Genomic DNA, 15,822 nt, shown 5'->3' with positions numbered 1-15,822 from the left:
CCTGAATTATGAGCTTTTCTACAAAATGTAGAGGCGGGAGAGTACAGTGAATAAAATCATGAATTTTTTGTGTCATTCACACCTTGCTTTGTATTACATTCCTACTTAACAAGTTGTTTTGAGCAATTAATACTACAAATCTGAGTTTCCACAGCCGAATGTTAGAATAGCAATTGCCATTTCGTGGCTCGTTGTGAGGATTAAAGTGCCTGGTACACAGTTCTAAGCTGGAGCTATTCCTACTACTCTTACCATCAGTGGTGGTAGGAAATCAAATACTTCCTTCTTTGTATGGGGAATCACTTAGTATTTACTCACACGCCTTCATGTATAGAGACTATAAAAGCCTATTTCTTTCTTATCATTTCTTAATGTGAAGGATGACATATACAGAATATGTATAAAAGTCCTATAGTTAATTATTTCTCTACCACACATTTCCGAAATCATATATATGCTTAAAAACTGAACTAAATGGGGGTGCCTAGGGGACTAAGTTGGTTGACTGTCCGACTCGTGGTTTCGGCTCAGGTCGTGATCTCAGGGTCATGATATCAAGTCCCGTGTCCAGCTCCATGCTCAGTGCAGAGTCTGTTTGAGACTCTCCCTCTCTCTCTACCCCTCCCCCTGCACTTGCTCTCTCTCATTGTCTCTTAAATAAATAGACAGATAAAATCTTAAAAAAAAACTGAACTAAATCTTCTTTCAATAATGTTCTATTGTCTCCATGGTATTATGTGTAAGTCTGCAAAAGTAATCAACTTCCTAAATTCTTTCCGTTCTTATTGACACGGTTGCCACTGTCTTGGGACATATCCACATATAAATTCTCAAAAAGCCAGCCCAGTACAAAAGGCTGAATTAGGAAAATATTTTCATAGGTTCCTTAAGTACTCTTTCTTTTCTCAAGAAGTCCCTGGAACCCTGTCTAATGGGTGCCCGCTCTCCTTCTCCTGTATGCATCTTGACATTACCTAATCTTGATAGCAGGAACAATCTACCCTTTCACACAGAGGCATGCAAAACAGATCCAGTTTCAAGTGCTGTCACTCTTTAGAATCTTGACAGATCACCAGGCTGAGAAGATCTTACGCCAAACGACTAGGTCTTTGAGCCTTCAGCAGGCCAAGAGGGAGATGCCTTTTTGCTGCCTTTGAAATCATTCCTCCATATTATTAATTATAAAACATGCTGTAAATGTGCGTTTGCATGTATTGTATGATTGCATATGCATATACTTCTCACATCCACACTAACCATGTCATCATCGTCCCTATTATCAGCAAACATTAATTCCTTCAACAGCTATTTAATACCCATCTACCCAGGACTGGAACCCTGCCAACTGCTGGCACTAGAACCGTGAACCAGGCCACAGAGGACAAGGTGCATCCCTGCCCTTATGTGGGTCATGATCTAACAGGGAAACTGTTCTAGTAAATTTACTTAAGTAAAGATAGTGGATAGATACAAGCAACTATAAATATTAATTAAGGATAAGTATTTCATATTCTATATTTCTAGTTACTATTTAAAAAATGTATTCAAATTACTTTCAAATGTCACTACACAGTATGCTAGGTAATGAGGAATACGTTTGGGGTAGTCAGATATTGATGCTGATTTTAGCAAGCGGGGCTGCAAGTGTGAGGAAAAAACATATTTACAGATTCCGAGGCCTAGGCTTCTGAAAGGGAATATGGCTCATGAGAATTCGGAAGCTCTCAAAAGCATAGTTCTAATTATGCAATTGTAATCTTCACAACATAGGTCACAAATTTATTAGACAGTAATCCTTTGTGCCACTTCTCACTGATGGCTAATGGTATGACAAAGGAAGAGTCCAGGTGCTATACAATAAAGGGTTCTTATCTCCCTAAAAGTAGTTCTTATTCAGGTTTTAAAATCTGCCTGAAATCGCAGCCTGCAGAGAACACCTTTGCCAGAGGGAACATGGATGCCAAGCGCTCTGATTAGAGAAACAGAGCTGGAATGTCATACCACCATTTTTGCAGGTAAGTGAAGCAAAGGACTAGAATTCGGTAGGACACATTTGAGGCAAAGCAAAGCCTTAGGTGTGAATCAAGCGATAAAGACCCAGTACTTAAAAACTACTTGGTAGAGGAAGGCAATTAATAGCAAGTAGCATTATTTATAATAGCAAAATCATGGAAACATAAATATCCACTGATAAAACATGGGTCACAAAAGCTGTGGTTTTATTCAGTGGGACTTCACTGCCTTTTGAAACACTGAAGCTGGGCTCTATCTGCTTAACTGCCATGGAAAGATGTCTCCATCATGTTGTCAAGTGAGAAAAGCAAGTTGCACAAGACAGATAGTATGATCTCACTTCGGTTTAACAATTGTATATTTTATGTATCTATATTTATGTGAGTATTAATTGAAACTTCTGTTTGTTTTAAACTAACACAGCCCTTAACCTTTTCTTCTTCTGGTTTAAAAGTTTGTTGCATTTTATTATATCCTCTCTACATCATATTTTTAAAATTGTGGTAAAAAAACACAACCTAAAATTTACAATCTTAACTATTTTTCAATGTATAGTACAGATTGTTAACTAAATGCACATTGTTGTATAACAGAGTTCTAGAACCTTTTCATCTTGCAAAATTGAAACGTATTCATTGAACAGCAAGTCTCCATTCCCCACAGCCCCTGATTCTTTCTATGTGTTTGATGACTTCAGATACCACATATATGTGAAATCATGCAGTGTTTGTCTTTTTTGCAACTAGTTTCTTTTAGTTAGGATAATGTCCTCAAGGTTTATCTATGTTGTAACATGTGACAATTTCTTTTTTTAAGGGCAGAATAATATTCCATTGTGTATATATACACACCACATTTTGTTTATCCATTCATCCATCTGTGGACATTTGGGTCTCATCCATCTCTTGGCTAACGTGAATGATGCTACAGTGACAGTGGGAATGCAAGTATCTCTTCAAGATCCTGCTTTCAGTTCTTTTGGATAAATACTCAGAAGTGGATTGTTGGATCACACAGTAATTCTATTTTTAATTTTTTGAGGAATTTTCCATACTGTTTCCCATAATGGCTGCCCTATTTTACGTTCCCGCCAACAGTGCCCACGGGTTCCAATTCCTCAACATCCTTGCCAACATTTATTATCTTCTGTGCATTTATTTTTTCTTTTGGTGGTGCTAACCAGCAGAGTTTTAATTGAGCATCTATTATGTGGGTCAGGCACTATTCTTAGAACTGCTGGTAGAGCACAGAACAAAAGATTCCAGAACAGGAAAATTTTTCAGAGTGCATGAAACATGTCCTGAAGCAAATAGCAAGCTTCCCAGAACAAGCTGTGAAGTAAGAGCAGGTTGGGAGACAAAGAAGAGAATGGCATTCAGAAGGGCAAGAGACCATTTTCTGAGCCACTGGGTCAGGATTATCACAAGCCTCTGATGAGTAGAAAGTGACTGTTTAAATCAGAATCATTTGTGAAAGGCAGAGAGCCTGTTTCCTAAGCCACGCTGGCTAAAGGCAACCACTTGCTGGATAGGCAAGAACTAGACATTTATATCAGAACATTTAATATCTCTCATATTTTGTCACATATGGGCATATATTTGGAAATATGCATACTTCTTATTACCGAAAGTGGGTTTGTTGTTTCTCCATATTTTTTTTCATGTTAATAAGTCCTAGTGAAATAATCTATTGAGATATATAACTGACTAACAGAGTCAAGATTCTGGATCCCAGCATGTGCAAAACCATGCAAGAAGCAACTGTTACACAACATGACAGTACAAATGCTTATGAATCTCTGGACTTGCCACGTCTAATGGAGACCCAGAGGGACGACACTCCCACACCTGTAGGGCTCCTCTGGGAGCTTCTTCTCCATACAGTTGGCACCTTATTCACATCCCTACCTTGTGACCATTTGTTCCCCTAAGGAACCTTAATATCCTTAAGATCAGGGATTAGACAAATTCATTTTGGTATCATCAGAATGATGGGACCTAGTAGGTCATCAAATAATTGACTTTGAATGAACAAATTAAGATTTTTGCAGGGTATGAGGAAGCTCTTGAAGTTACCTGGGTGAGAAATATCAGTGACCTTCCTTAGAGGAGTGCACTTGAGGGTCATGTGGTAAGACAAGCCAGGAGTGAGCCAGGGTTGAAGTCAAGAATGCCACCCAGGCTTCTGGCTGGCGTGACTGGGTTGTGCTAATCAGGGAGAGGAGGAACACAGGAAAAAGGGCAGGTAGAGGGGCAGAGAATATGAGAAGAAATCAACTTGGGTATGTTGAATATAAAGGGTAATAAAAATCCATGTGGAGGTCTCCAGATCTCGGGGTCCTGGGATTGAGCCCAGTGTTGGGCTCCCTGCTCAGGGAGAGCCTGCTTCTCCCTCTCTCTCTGCTCCTCCCCAGCTTGTGCTTTCACTCTCTTTCTCAAATAAATAAATAAAATCTTAAAAAAAAAAAAAAAGAGAGGCCCACGTTTAGTTCTGAGGAATGAGTTAGATTTCCACAGTAAAGTTGGAAAGAAAATAGGGGTTGTCAACACCAGTTTTACAATCAAGAGAACTGGGGCTCATGGAATTTAGTCCATCTCCCAAAGTAACACACTACTACACAGCAGGGATAATATTTGTCTCGAGGCCTACTTGACTCCACACCCACATCTTGCAACCCTACAGTAAGCCGTAAGTATTCTTGAAAGGAATGTGTGGTCCAAGGCTCTATAAATGTAGGTTGAGTCATAAGCTGGGAGTGACCTGAATACCAGACTAAAGAATTTGGATTTTATTCTTCAGATTTTTAGGGGGAAGTATGGGCGCTTTAAAAACAAATAGCGGAACAATCAGATTTTCCCTCTCCAGATGATAGACAATAAAAATCAAACACTGGAAAATTTGGGGCAAGGGCAGAGAAAAGTAGGGGCATGAAAGTTAACTGTTTTCTTTTTAAAGGAACACTATTACTTTTTAAATGTGTAACCATTGCCCCACAACAAAAATTTTGAAAATTCTGATGTGATTAAACACAAGGCTTTAGAATACAATGAAAGTGTTTACACAAACCTCCAAAATCTCTCAAACTCTTTTTGGTTCAATGAATACATTTTGAAACTGCTTGTAAATGCACAAAACATAGTATGCAAATATTCTTTGAAATGTAGAAAGTATTTCTCTGGTCCACCTAGGATTCTGAGTATACTTGCAGTTCCAGGTGCCATGACCAACTGGTATGAAAGAAAATGTTCTACTATGCAAATCACATAATGGCAATAAACAGCAATCCAAATGGAATAAATCACTAACATTTGCATTGCCACCTATGGGCTAGATACATTTGTGGAGCACGAAGTATGACAAGATTTTTTGACTGTTTCATGTAAGTATCAAATAGAGATCCATTTATTTTTTTATTAGGAAATTTGTAACAGTACGGGAATCACTTCAATAGCAGAGATAATCACTCACTCTAATTATTTGAGCTCTCTATCACCTCAAATATATCTAATGCATTTGCCAAAAGTTTAATTAAAATGAGATGACTGGAATAATTAATATCATAGTAAACATAAGACAAACTAATAAAATGACCATTTTTTCCTTCCATCCTTTTTGGCTATGCTAAAGGAGGCCATCTCAATTTTCAGTAACAAGCTACTTAAAACAATTTCTAGGGTATTAAAAGTCTTGATGTTTATCTTAAAGGGAACAAAATTTGGTGTTACATAAGTTTCCATCAGTGTGGAACAATGATAGTATGTTGTGTGAAACTTAAAGCTATTTCCAATAAATGAATAAAGTAATTTCTACCTCCAAGTTATTACAAATTCTTTGTAATGAGATTTTATTTTAGCCAACTTTAACTGGCTAACAATTCTCTAAACTATGCAAAGATGTATATATCACTTAGACACAATCAACTTGGAGTTAAACAAGTATAAACACATATTTTTAATACATGCACAGTTTAAAAAATGCATGCTGACATATTTACATATAATATATTAAAAATACAGAGTTCCAAGCGGTCTCTTCTAAGATAAACTTATTCAGTCAAAAGCATTTCGAAATACATGATGTGCATGGACTTCCCATCTCTCTATCTCTCTGAGAATGAACTCAGGACTGTCAAAAACAGAACGTCACTGAAAATAGAATGTCACTGTCACAACAGAACTTTGGGAATCCTCATCTCTTCTCTCCACCTCTCCTGGAACGTATTGAACAATAAGATGCAGTACACAAGAACTATCAAAAGGGAGCACTTTTGAGCCACCAAAATTGTGTGTTAGCCTAAAAACTACAATCTCTCAACTACAGACAATGATACTATCTCAGGTATTTTATGTGCTAAAATGATCATTAAAAATTAAGCACCACATATAAGCTGCCATTTAGAATATTAATTTACCTTTGCTAATCATCTTTTTAACTTGAGGCTAAAAGAGTTCACTTACCATTTGGATATTCAGGCTCCGTCCAGGAGATGTGAAAGGAGTGAGGTGAATAGGAGTGCGCTTTGGGGGTTGGCACACCCTCGGGTGCCTGCTCGTCAGTCAGGGCCTCACTGGCCTCGCTCACGGTGCACCCACCCCCTGTGCAAGCCTGAGGAGAAATGCAAAAAACACATTTCACTCTGGGTCCCAAAAGTTTACTGAGCCTTGGAAACAGAGAATTCGTAACAAGAGTTCCAGATTCTTTGAAATACATTTTCCCCATCTACCACCCCGGCCCCCCAACACACACCAAATAAATTTGTTTCAACGCTGAGGTCTGACAGTTAATCAGTTTGCTTTTTAGGACATAAGACAGCCATCTCCAATAGTTAGAAAATAACCCCAAACGTATGCATGTATGAATTATAAGTACATCCTATGCGAGAGCCTAGAGCAAGGGCGTCTACTGCCTGGGTGAATCGTCTTGATGAAATCAGCCTTGCACAAAGTTTCCGAGAAAGAATTCAGTGCACACATGCACAGACACACACGTGTGTATGCACACTACATGAGGGCAGTGCTAGAGACTGAAACTACTTCAGGATAAAAACAAGTAATCTGGAGTAAAAGAAAAGATCGACAGCAAATATAATTGCCTTTATTGCGATAGTGTGACCAATGTGTTTAAAGTACAACATAATATAAAATTGAATAAAATAGCATTTCTCATATATCAGCAACAAAGCAGTTGTTGAGTGACTGTTTAATGGCTTAAAGGGTCAAATCACTTACTTATGCACCAGAGGAAATGGGTTCATTACACCGCCAACAAACTTAAAGTGATCACAGAATCCTCCCATTCCTAATAAGCTATTACTAATGCCATAAATGAAAACATGTTAAAGATACCTGGGGAGCCCCTGGGTGGCTGAATTGGTTAAGCATCTGACTCTTGATTTCAGCTAAAGTCATGATCTCAGGGTCATGGGATCGAGCCCTGCGTCAGGCTCTGGGCTCATCAGGGAGTCTGGTTGTCCCTCTCCCTCTGCTCCTCCCCGAATCGCGTGCACGTGTACTCTCTCCCCCCTGCCCCGCTCTCAAATAAATATAATAAAATCTTAAAAAAAAAAATACCTGGAAACTTCCGTGTGTACTCTCATAATTAACTGCCAGTAATTCCAAAATAAATTTTTACGTGTATTAGGAAAGTATCTTTGCTACCTAATTTATTGGATAAACATTTCTCCAGGAAGTGGAGACAGACACACCGGGGTCTCCAGACTATATTCATTCACAAATATTAGCAATTGTATCTTTATATAACACAGACATTTGAAAACTACACTTAAACTTTGTTCAGTATCTCTTTAGGGTCCAGTTGTAATTTATGCAAATTTCAAAATATTTCAAAAAGCACTAAAATTTACCAAAAACCAATTAAGAAAACGAAGCAAAATCATGGACAATGTAAAAAGCAGATAGGCATTTAGTCCATTTTTAAGGAAGGTAGATATTGCTAGCATAAAAAATTAAAACACCTTTTTATTTCTTTGGGTCTGTCCCCTGCTTTTCAGCTTGATCTTGAGGGAACAACCTTTTGATAATGAACACAGTTGAAATTCATTTCCCTATAAATAAGAGAGAGTTGACTTATTTTTAAAGATATTTTCTTATGTTGCAGTGTACTATTTAATAACGTGTTGCAAATTCTTTATTATAAACATAAATATTGAATGGTCAGTAGACATGGAGCTCAATCTCACTTTCCCTTGTAAAAATACAACAGTAGCCTATATCTTCAGGATAATTTCTCATCAGCGTAAGCAAGTTTCTGGTGGGTTTAACTGTGGCTTGGGCATGAAATTGCATTAAGATTGGGACCTAATTAACCTCTGTGGGTTCCCTCTAATTCTCTGCTGCAGCCTGTGCATATATATGGAAGAGATAAACTATCCTTTTCCTAAAACAGAATCTTTGCAAATAAAGAGGAATCAATTGAGCTTGTGACCAAACCATGACTCAAAGTTCTAGAACATGTTGTTGTTAGCCCAAGAAATAACTATCTGAACATTAAAATAGAAAAATTTTAAAAAATTTCAAACATGCAAAAAGTCCACTAGAAAACATGACAGGGAAAGAGGCCAAGTGGGACAGCTGAATTATCAAAGGAAAATGATGGAAAGAGCATTCTTTTCAGTCCTCAGAGAGAGAGAAATCTATCCACTTGCAGTTTCTAGACTTTTTTTCCTTAGGAGGGGAAAAAATGTTGGAGCATCTTATTGTTAAACTCATAACACACTGGGATTTAATTCAGATAGTCTAGTTGTCACTGTTATTTTTCTTATTTATGTCCTAAGAATTGTTCCCAGCTAACTCTCCCCAAAGAAATACTATAAGACATGTAATTATATATATTTAAAAATAAAATGTGAATTGAAATTTATTTTGTTTTGAGAATTTTAGGATGCCTTTTGGGATAAACAAAGACATCCTCTGGTTTGGAAGGATTGATCTTTGGGTTATGACATCTAAGATCCATAAACTCAAAATTTGACAAAGGAATCTTCTAAGAATCCAGGGAGTTTGTGAGACAATTATTCTTGCAAATAAAACAGAATTTATAAAGAAGTTGCTGAAATAACAGAATTACCTGCAAAATATTTCATTTCCCCCCCACATCCTTTTTGCATATTTAGAGGTGCTAAGTGAGCAGTTCCTTAAATAAGGAAATAAACACTCCAAAAGTTGCTTCGCATTGGTCGAACCTAACTGATATTATCTAAATGAAATCAGACGAATCAGTATCTTGTTTGGCCTACCAGCACCAGAGGCCACGGCATGCAATGCAGCTGAATGCTGATTAAAATTCTGGTTTGGAAAAACTAAACAAAATAGTAGGATTGACTAAAGATGCCTTTATGAAACAGCAAGGTCTTTGAAAGCCTCTGAGCCTTCACAATAAGGCATTTCATCCCACCTCCTATAGCTTTTCTCAGTTACAACCATTTTTGTTAAGTGACAAAGTCATACTAACATCCTGAAATCTCCAGTAACTTCTGATCAAACAGGGGACTGAACTTTGGTATAAGGAAATTAGTAATTAATCAATGCATATCAATTACTTTGAAACGATGACTATTAGGAACATCCGAAGCTAGCATTCTGTTTTTCAATAGTTTGTTTTCAGGTAAGTAGGCTCTGAGAATATTAAGAAGGCAGCATACCTTAGAGTATGAAGAAAAGGAACAAGGCCATGTTATCTATAAATGATCTTTTGAAACATTAAGCTCTTCAGTTCCAAGAATCTTTCCAGGAAAGATATTTAACACTTAGCATTCATCAAGAGGCAAACATCTAGCTGTAATATGAAAATTATCAAGCCGTACATATCTTGCTACTAGTCTGTGTTACTAGCTTCTTTATTTAATTGCTGACTTATTATCTTTACTCGGAGCTACCACACTCCACAACACCATTTCTTGAGCGTAGCGACGCGTTATGCTGTTTCTTCCAGTAGGAAAAGCATATGCTTGGATCCACACAGTCCCTGACTCGGCCTTCTTACAGCAGATCATGGAATTCATATCAGAAGTCTCAGATTCTTTATGAAACACATATACTTAGTGTTCATTCATTCATCCATTCATTCACGAATTGTTTGCTGAGAGGCACTGTGCTTGACTCTGCATATAGAATTTTGAAAGATGCTGTCTCTACCCTTCTGGAGTGTATACTCCAGTTAACAGGAAAAATTAAATGAAGCCACTTGAAGTAACACAGTGTCTCCGAGTCCAGAGTAAATCACATTGGCTTGACTCCTCATGTAGCTTCTTCTACTTTTAAGGGCTTGGCCATCTGTATGTTTTATTTTCCAGAACTTTCAACACGCTAGGACCATTTACAAAGGCAACTGCCCTTGGCTGACAACCTAATCTCCATCTACTAATCTATGACCTTCAAAGCTAGTTATTATGTTGAAACTGTGAAATAGACAATAATCCTTCAATTAAGCAAGATGAACCTAAAATGTTCTGGCTCTCTTAATTCACTGGTTATAGAGTTAGGTAAAAAACTTTTTAGTTGACTACTTCCTGAAATACATTAGTATATTTTCTCCACTACTAAATACAGCGAAATAAAAAATAATGTGAGTGAATTTATTTTCCTAACAAGAGTTAGGGCAAGGACTTCCACATCTTTATGACGTCCTGCATCAACATTACTCAGTGGCTGACAGATCTCATTTGATGCCATAGAATATTGTTTGGAATCACAGACTGATTTAGTGTCATAGAATTTTAGGGCTCAAAGAGACATTAAAAATCATTTAGTTCAAAGCCTTGATTTTAGGCTTAAAGAACATAAAAATCAGTGCAATTAAGTGAATTTGCCTTTGGTTACACAGTTGGTAGCAAAATCTGAATTGAAATACAGACAAGCAGACTCCCAATCTAGTGGTATTTATTTTTCAAGATATCACAGATGTATAAAACATAGGAGATTGGGGTGGATTTACACTGATTGCACAGCATATCCTAAAAATTGAGGAGAACTTTGTTTCATGACATTTGCCTCCTGATAAAAACTAAGAGCACACAAATTTCTGTTTAATTTTGGTTGCTTCTAAGCAATAGAGTCTTTTCTGGATTTTGACATTACCACTGTTTTGAAAATAGTGTGGATTTCTGTATTAGTTTTTGAAAACCAAGTTAATACCCTTCTTAAATCTTGAGTAATACAATTAAGTAATCCAAGATGCTGCTTCATAAGCCCATCTGTGTGCTGAACACCTAGGCACAGGGAGTCAGTCCTGAATAGGATTTTTAACATTGTCTGATTGCCCTTGTTTTGTGGTGTCAGGTCAGACAGTTAACAATAGTTGAATGTAGTTTATTTTCTCGTGGTATAATATTTAGAGCATTCAAGAGCATGTTAAGTAAAATGAATGCATACACAGTGTCTACATAAATGTAAATTTATTCATAATCAAGAGCAGAATATTTTCTATGGCATTTATCAAAGCAAATATCCTTATATAGGTATTGCTATAAAATGAAGAGTGTGTTTAAAACAAATAGGGACAATCTCATGTTTATATTCAGTTATTTTCAGATGTGCTATTAAACTTAAAAAAGATTATATTTCATCAAAAAACAAAAGGAACTACTGAGTATAAATTCCACAGTAATATCAAGGTCTTTTAAAAGACCTTTGTACAAAAGTGCTATTTTGCATTAAAAAATGCTATTGTCTGTCTAAAGACCTCTAAAGTATGTTGATTCTAGGGTTTTATTAAGTGACTGTTCTTTTGAGATAGAAGTGTAATGTAAACCAGACTATAATAACAATCTAGAATATTTGGGGGTCATTTAAACCTTCATTTTAAAATATAAGACCTAAATTTTCATACCATACATTGTTTTCCAAATGAATACAAGCTACATAGGGAAATAACCTTATTAATCCAGGCATTTTAGAAAAAGCCCTTACCAATTATGCCATTCTAGAAATAACAAAGAAGAAATAATTTCTGATAATCCCAAATTAGATTTGGGAAAAATCTACTGACTCAGATTGTTATGCCATAATTTTGTGTAATACAAAATAAATATGTAGGTATTAGATCACTTTCCCATTTACGTCGTGAAGTGAGAGTTTTCAGTCTCAATAGCAATACATGAGTTTTGGGTTTTTGGTTTTTTTTTTTAAGTGAAGGCGAGAGAGAAGATGGGACAAAGGAAGAGAGAAGCAGCAAGAGAAGGGAAGAGAAAGTGACAGAATAAAGTGAACTTACTCCCAGCTTGATGAGGTATTTATTACCGGGGGACAAGTATTGCAGCAAGTGATCCTGAAAAAGTTCTGTACTGTTATAGATGACATCCCAAATTGTAAAATCATGCGTGTGATTTGAAATATATAATATATAGCGCTCCAGAATCCCATTTACATTTCTTGGTTGTTTCCACCTGGGAATGGAAAAATATTGCATGACTATCCATCATTCATTCAAGTCAAACCTGAACTGTGCAAGATTTTTAAAGGATGTATATGAACTTGGATTTATGCCATTCAAAACACACACACACACACACACACATGCACATACACACACACTAAAAGCTTAAAAGAAAAAACCCTAGTAGTTATTAAATGTCTCTTCTGAATGGTATAAAGAAAATATGGCATAGTGCCTGCTTTCTAGTTACTTATAATTTTAATTAGGTAATAATATAAAAAATGTGTGAGTACTCACTTTTGAACTTAAGCCATAGAACAAAAATTGAGAGAAGTAGAACATTTGAGAATTTATGAAAAATGAGAGAGAGAAGGAGAGAAATAACATAATTGTCTTGAAAAAATGCAGCCATCTAATGTCAAATTAACGTGCAGCTCTAGAATACAGAGAAGCTGAGAACCAAAGTGCTGAAGTAGTCAAATCAAACTTCATGGATAAGCTGAGATTCTACCTAGACACGGAAGACTATCTCCTTGATGGATCGAAATTGGTAGGAAAGAAGGCAAAGTAGAGGATATTCCACATGTGGCTTATAATGCGTCAGCAAATATGAATGGGACAAATCGTAAAACAGACAGAAATTGGTAAGCTGAGAAATACTGAGAGTAGAGGGAAATCTTTTGGTGTAAGTAATGCGGGCTCAGCTTAGGGCAGCACTGAAAGCCAATAGGACAGCTCAGACCTGGAACAATGGGGTATGAATCATAACGTTTCCCAGCCTGAATGAATATCCTAATTTACTCAGTCCAAACTCTTCTTTTCCAGATGGGAAAACTGAGACCGACAGAGATGAATGTAAACAAGTATTAATTGGTGGCAGGAGAGGTTTGTTAAGTTTCGATTCAGGACAACAGTATACTTTGCACCTCAGAGATTAGGAAATGGGTCAGAATCACTTCATATCAAAAATAATCTGAACATGCCTGTCTGTGAAAGTTCCTTTCTGACTTCAACCGCAAGGGAACAAAAAGGTCCTAGTTTATACTCAAAAAGAAAATAAATATTTAGACTCTAATTTCAACTCATCATGGATAATGCCTCCCCTATAGAAAGCCCAAGGCAGTCCTGTAAGTGGTCAGTTTCCCTTTATTGAAGTTTGCACAGAATCTGTGTACGTATGTGGCTCAGCCTGATTGCATGGAGACGAAATGGAAATTAAGTTGGCAAGTGATAATCAAAGGTTCCCAGAACCACTGAACTAATCACTTCTATGCATTTCATCACAATAAAATTAATTTTATGTCACAAACCCTTCCCTTGATTGAGCTCACTGGATTCTTGCATAAACCAGTGTGTGACAGAGACAACATTTCTACTTACTGTACATATATAGTTCTAGAATCCAGGACGGTCAGAAGTGGGGAATCCACGTGCTCCGGCGGCAGCTGTGCCGTGTGCAGTATGACCAGGGAACTGTTTGTACATCCCACAAACGTGCAGGCACCGAGTACAAACTGGTAGGGCGTAAATACTGCTAAATCTAGAGGGTGGAGAAAAAAAAGAATTTATTTACCATCCTATTTTTTATTCAGGCCATCCCACTCCTCCTCCATATTCCCACTTCTTAGAACTGTTCAAGTAAAGCTTAAAACAAGAATCAATAGCCCTAAAAATCAATAGCAATAAGATATAGGCTGTTTTATCCTTTAAATATACTACGGTTATTTTTAAATAGACAAGTGTCAGTCAAGCTCTTGCTTTAACTTTCTCATTTTAACAATGTGACCGTCCTCTTAAATGTCTATGACCAGGTGAATCATTTTCTGAGTTTAGAGTTACTTCAACCACTCTGTTAAAAAACAAATGAGACCTTTAAATGATTTTTAAAGCATATTTGAAGACAACGGGAGTTGCTTTTGAAATGCAAATACATAACTTGTAACAATGACTTTGTGCTTGTAATTCCTTTTGCCTAACTCCTTTCTTCTGTCCACCTGACCAACTATTTGTTGGCCTTCAAGTTGTCCAGATCAGTGCAAAAGCCCATTTCTTTCTTAAGATTTTCCTAACACATCCTGCCGTGACCCCTGGCACAAGGTGGAGCTATTATCCTCTCCATGGATTTGGCTCCTGCAGATTTGCACACACCCTTTGCATAGCATTATAACGCTGTCATAATGATTTGTTTACGTGACTATCTGATCCATTAAACTGAACATTGTGAAAGAAAGGTTCATTTTTCATCCTCAGTATCTAGCACAGTGCCTGGCACATTGTGGGTTCTGAGTATATGCTTGAATAAATGAATAAGGAACTAATGAATGAGATGATCTAGACACAGTTGAGCTGGGTATGAACAATGACAGAGAGAGTGGGATAGTACCCGAGCCAGTCATGATCTCTCCCATCAACCTCCCGAGTACTTTCTACCTGTCTGCCTTTCTAATGGATACCATTTTCCCTTGCATTAGAATAAACCAATCTGTAATTTACTAATTCAATTCTGAAATGCCCTGAGCACTTCATTTATAAAGGTACTCAATAATTATTTTATTGATGAACCTAACCAAAGTGCAGTCAACTTTACCAAGATTTAAATATCATTCATACTTTTGTTATTACCAGAAGAAATTCTTACTTTCTGGAATATTTTTGAAATAAGTTAGTCACAATTTAAGTGACACATATTTTTAAATCTTATTAACCTTGAACCATTACAATTCCACATTTAAAAGACTAATGAAATACAATCTAATCTAGGGAAATAGATTTTGTAGTACACTGATAGCAAAAGTAAACCAGGAAAGAACACTTTGATTTTCATGCAAAGTACAGTCAGTTGGTTAAACATGTAGGTCATCAGAAAAAAGGCAAAAAATAATAATTTTATGCTAAATGTAGTTACACAAGGCCAAAAGAGTAGTCATCAAGCAGAGACTCATAATGCTTTAGATTCAGCCTTATTCTCATTATAATTTTATCCTACTGGTATTCAGTGGTATTGGCTGAGGTGGGCACCCCCCCAGCAATGTGGTTACTTCTGAAAATGTTACAAGCTGGGGGTAAATCTGTACGGCATTGGCATTGCCTGGAACTGCTGGAGACATGACAGAAGAGCAACACCGTGTATACACAAGTCAGACAGAACTGGGGGATCGTCATTTGGACCAACGTTCTGTGAAACTTACTAAGTTAAAAATCATGGGAACAGTGGTCTCATAATGAGTATAAACTCAATGAGTATAAACTATTTACTGTAGGAAAATTTCATGCAAGAACAGCTCCTACTAGCAGGTCCAATTCTGGCCAAAATTATAATGGATTAACAGGCTAACACATTATCTGCTGCTCCCCTGTTCTCTTCACCTTCTCTTTCTGATTCACAGGAACTTGGTGACCAGGCAGCTTCTCATCTCC

The 15,822-nt window shown here is 36.9% G+C and overlaps 1 protein-coding gene across 1 annotated transcript in view; it reads right to left on the bottom strand.

Annotated features, from left to right (window-relative positions):
• USH2A (usherin) overlaps positions 1-15,822 on the bottom strand; it is a 676,006-nt gene that overhangs the window by 317,011 nt on the left and 343,173 nt on the right. Inside the window, exons 32-34 of the mRNA XM_045809720.2 lie at positions 13,786-13,945; positions 12,244-12,415; positions 6,471-6,618 (exon numbers count right to left, since the gene is read on the bottom strand). Of these exons, the coding sequence (XP_045665676.2) occupies positions 6,471-6,618; positions 12,244-12,415; positions 13,786-13,945 (480 nt within the window). The remainder of the gene's footprint in view (positions 1-6,470; positions 6,619-12,243; positions 12,416-13,785; positions 13,946-15,822) is intronic.

Source organism: Ursus americanus, chromosome 2 (assembly GCF_024610735.1).
Source record: "Ursus americanus isolate L20-20 chromosome 2, mUrsAme1.1.p, whole genome shotgun sequence".
NCBI classification, from domain to species: domain Eukaryota; kingdom Metazoa; phylum Chordata; class Mammalia; order Carnivora; family Ursidae; genus Ursus; species Ursus americanus.
This window is presented reverse-complemented; position numbering and strand designations above follow the sequence as displayed.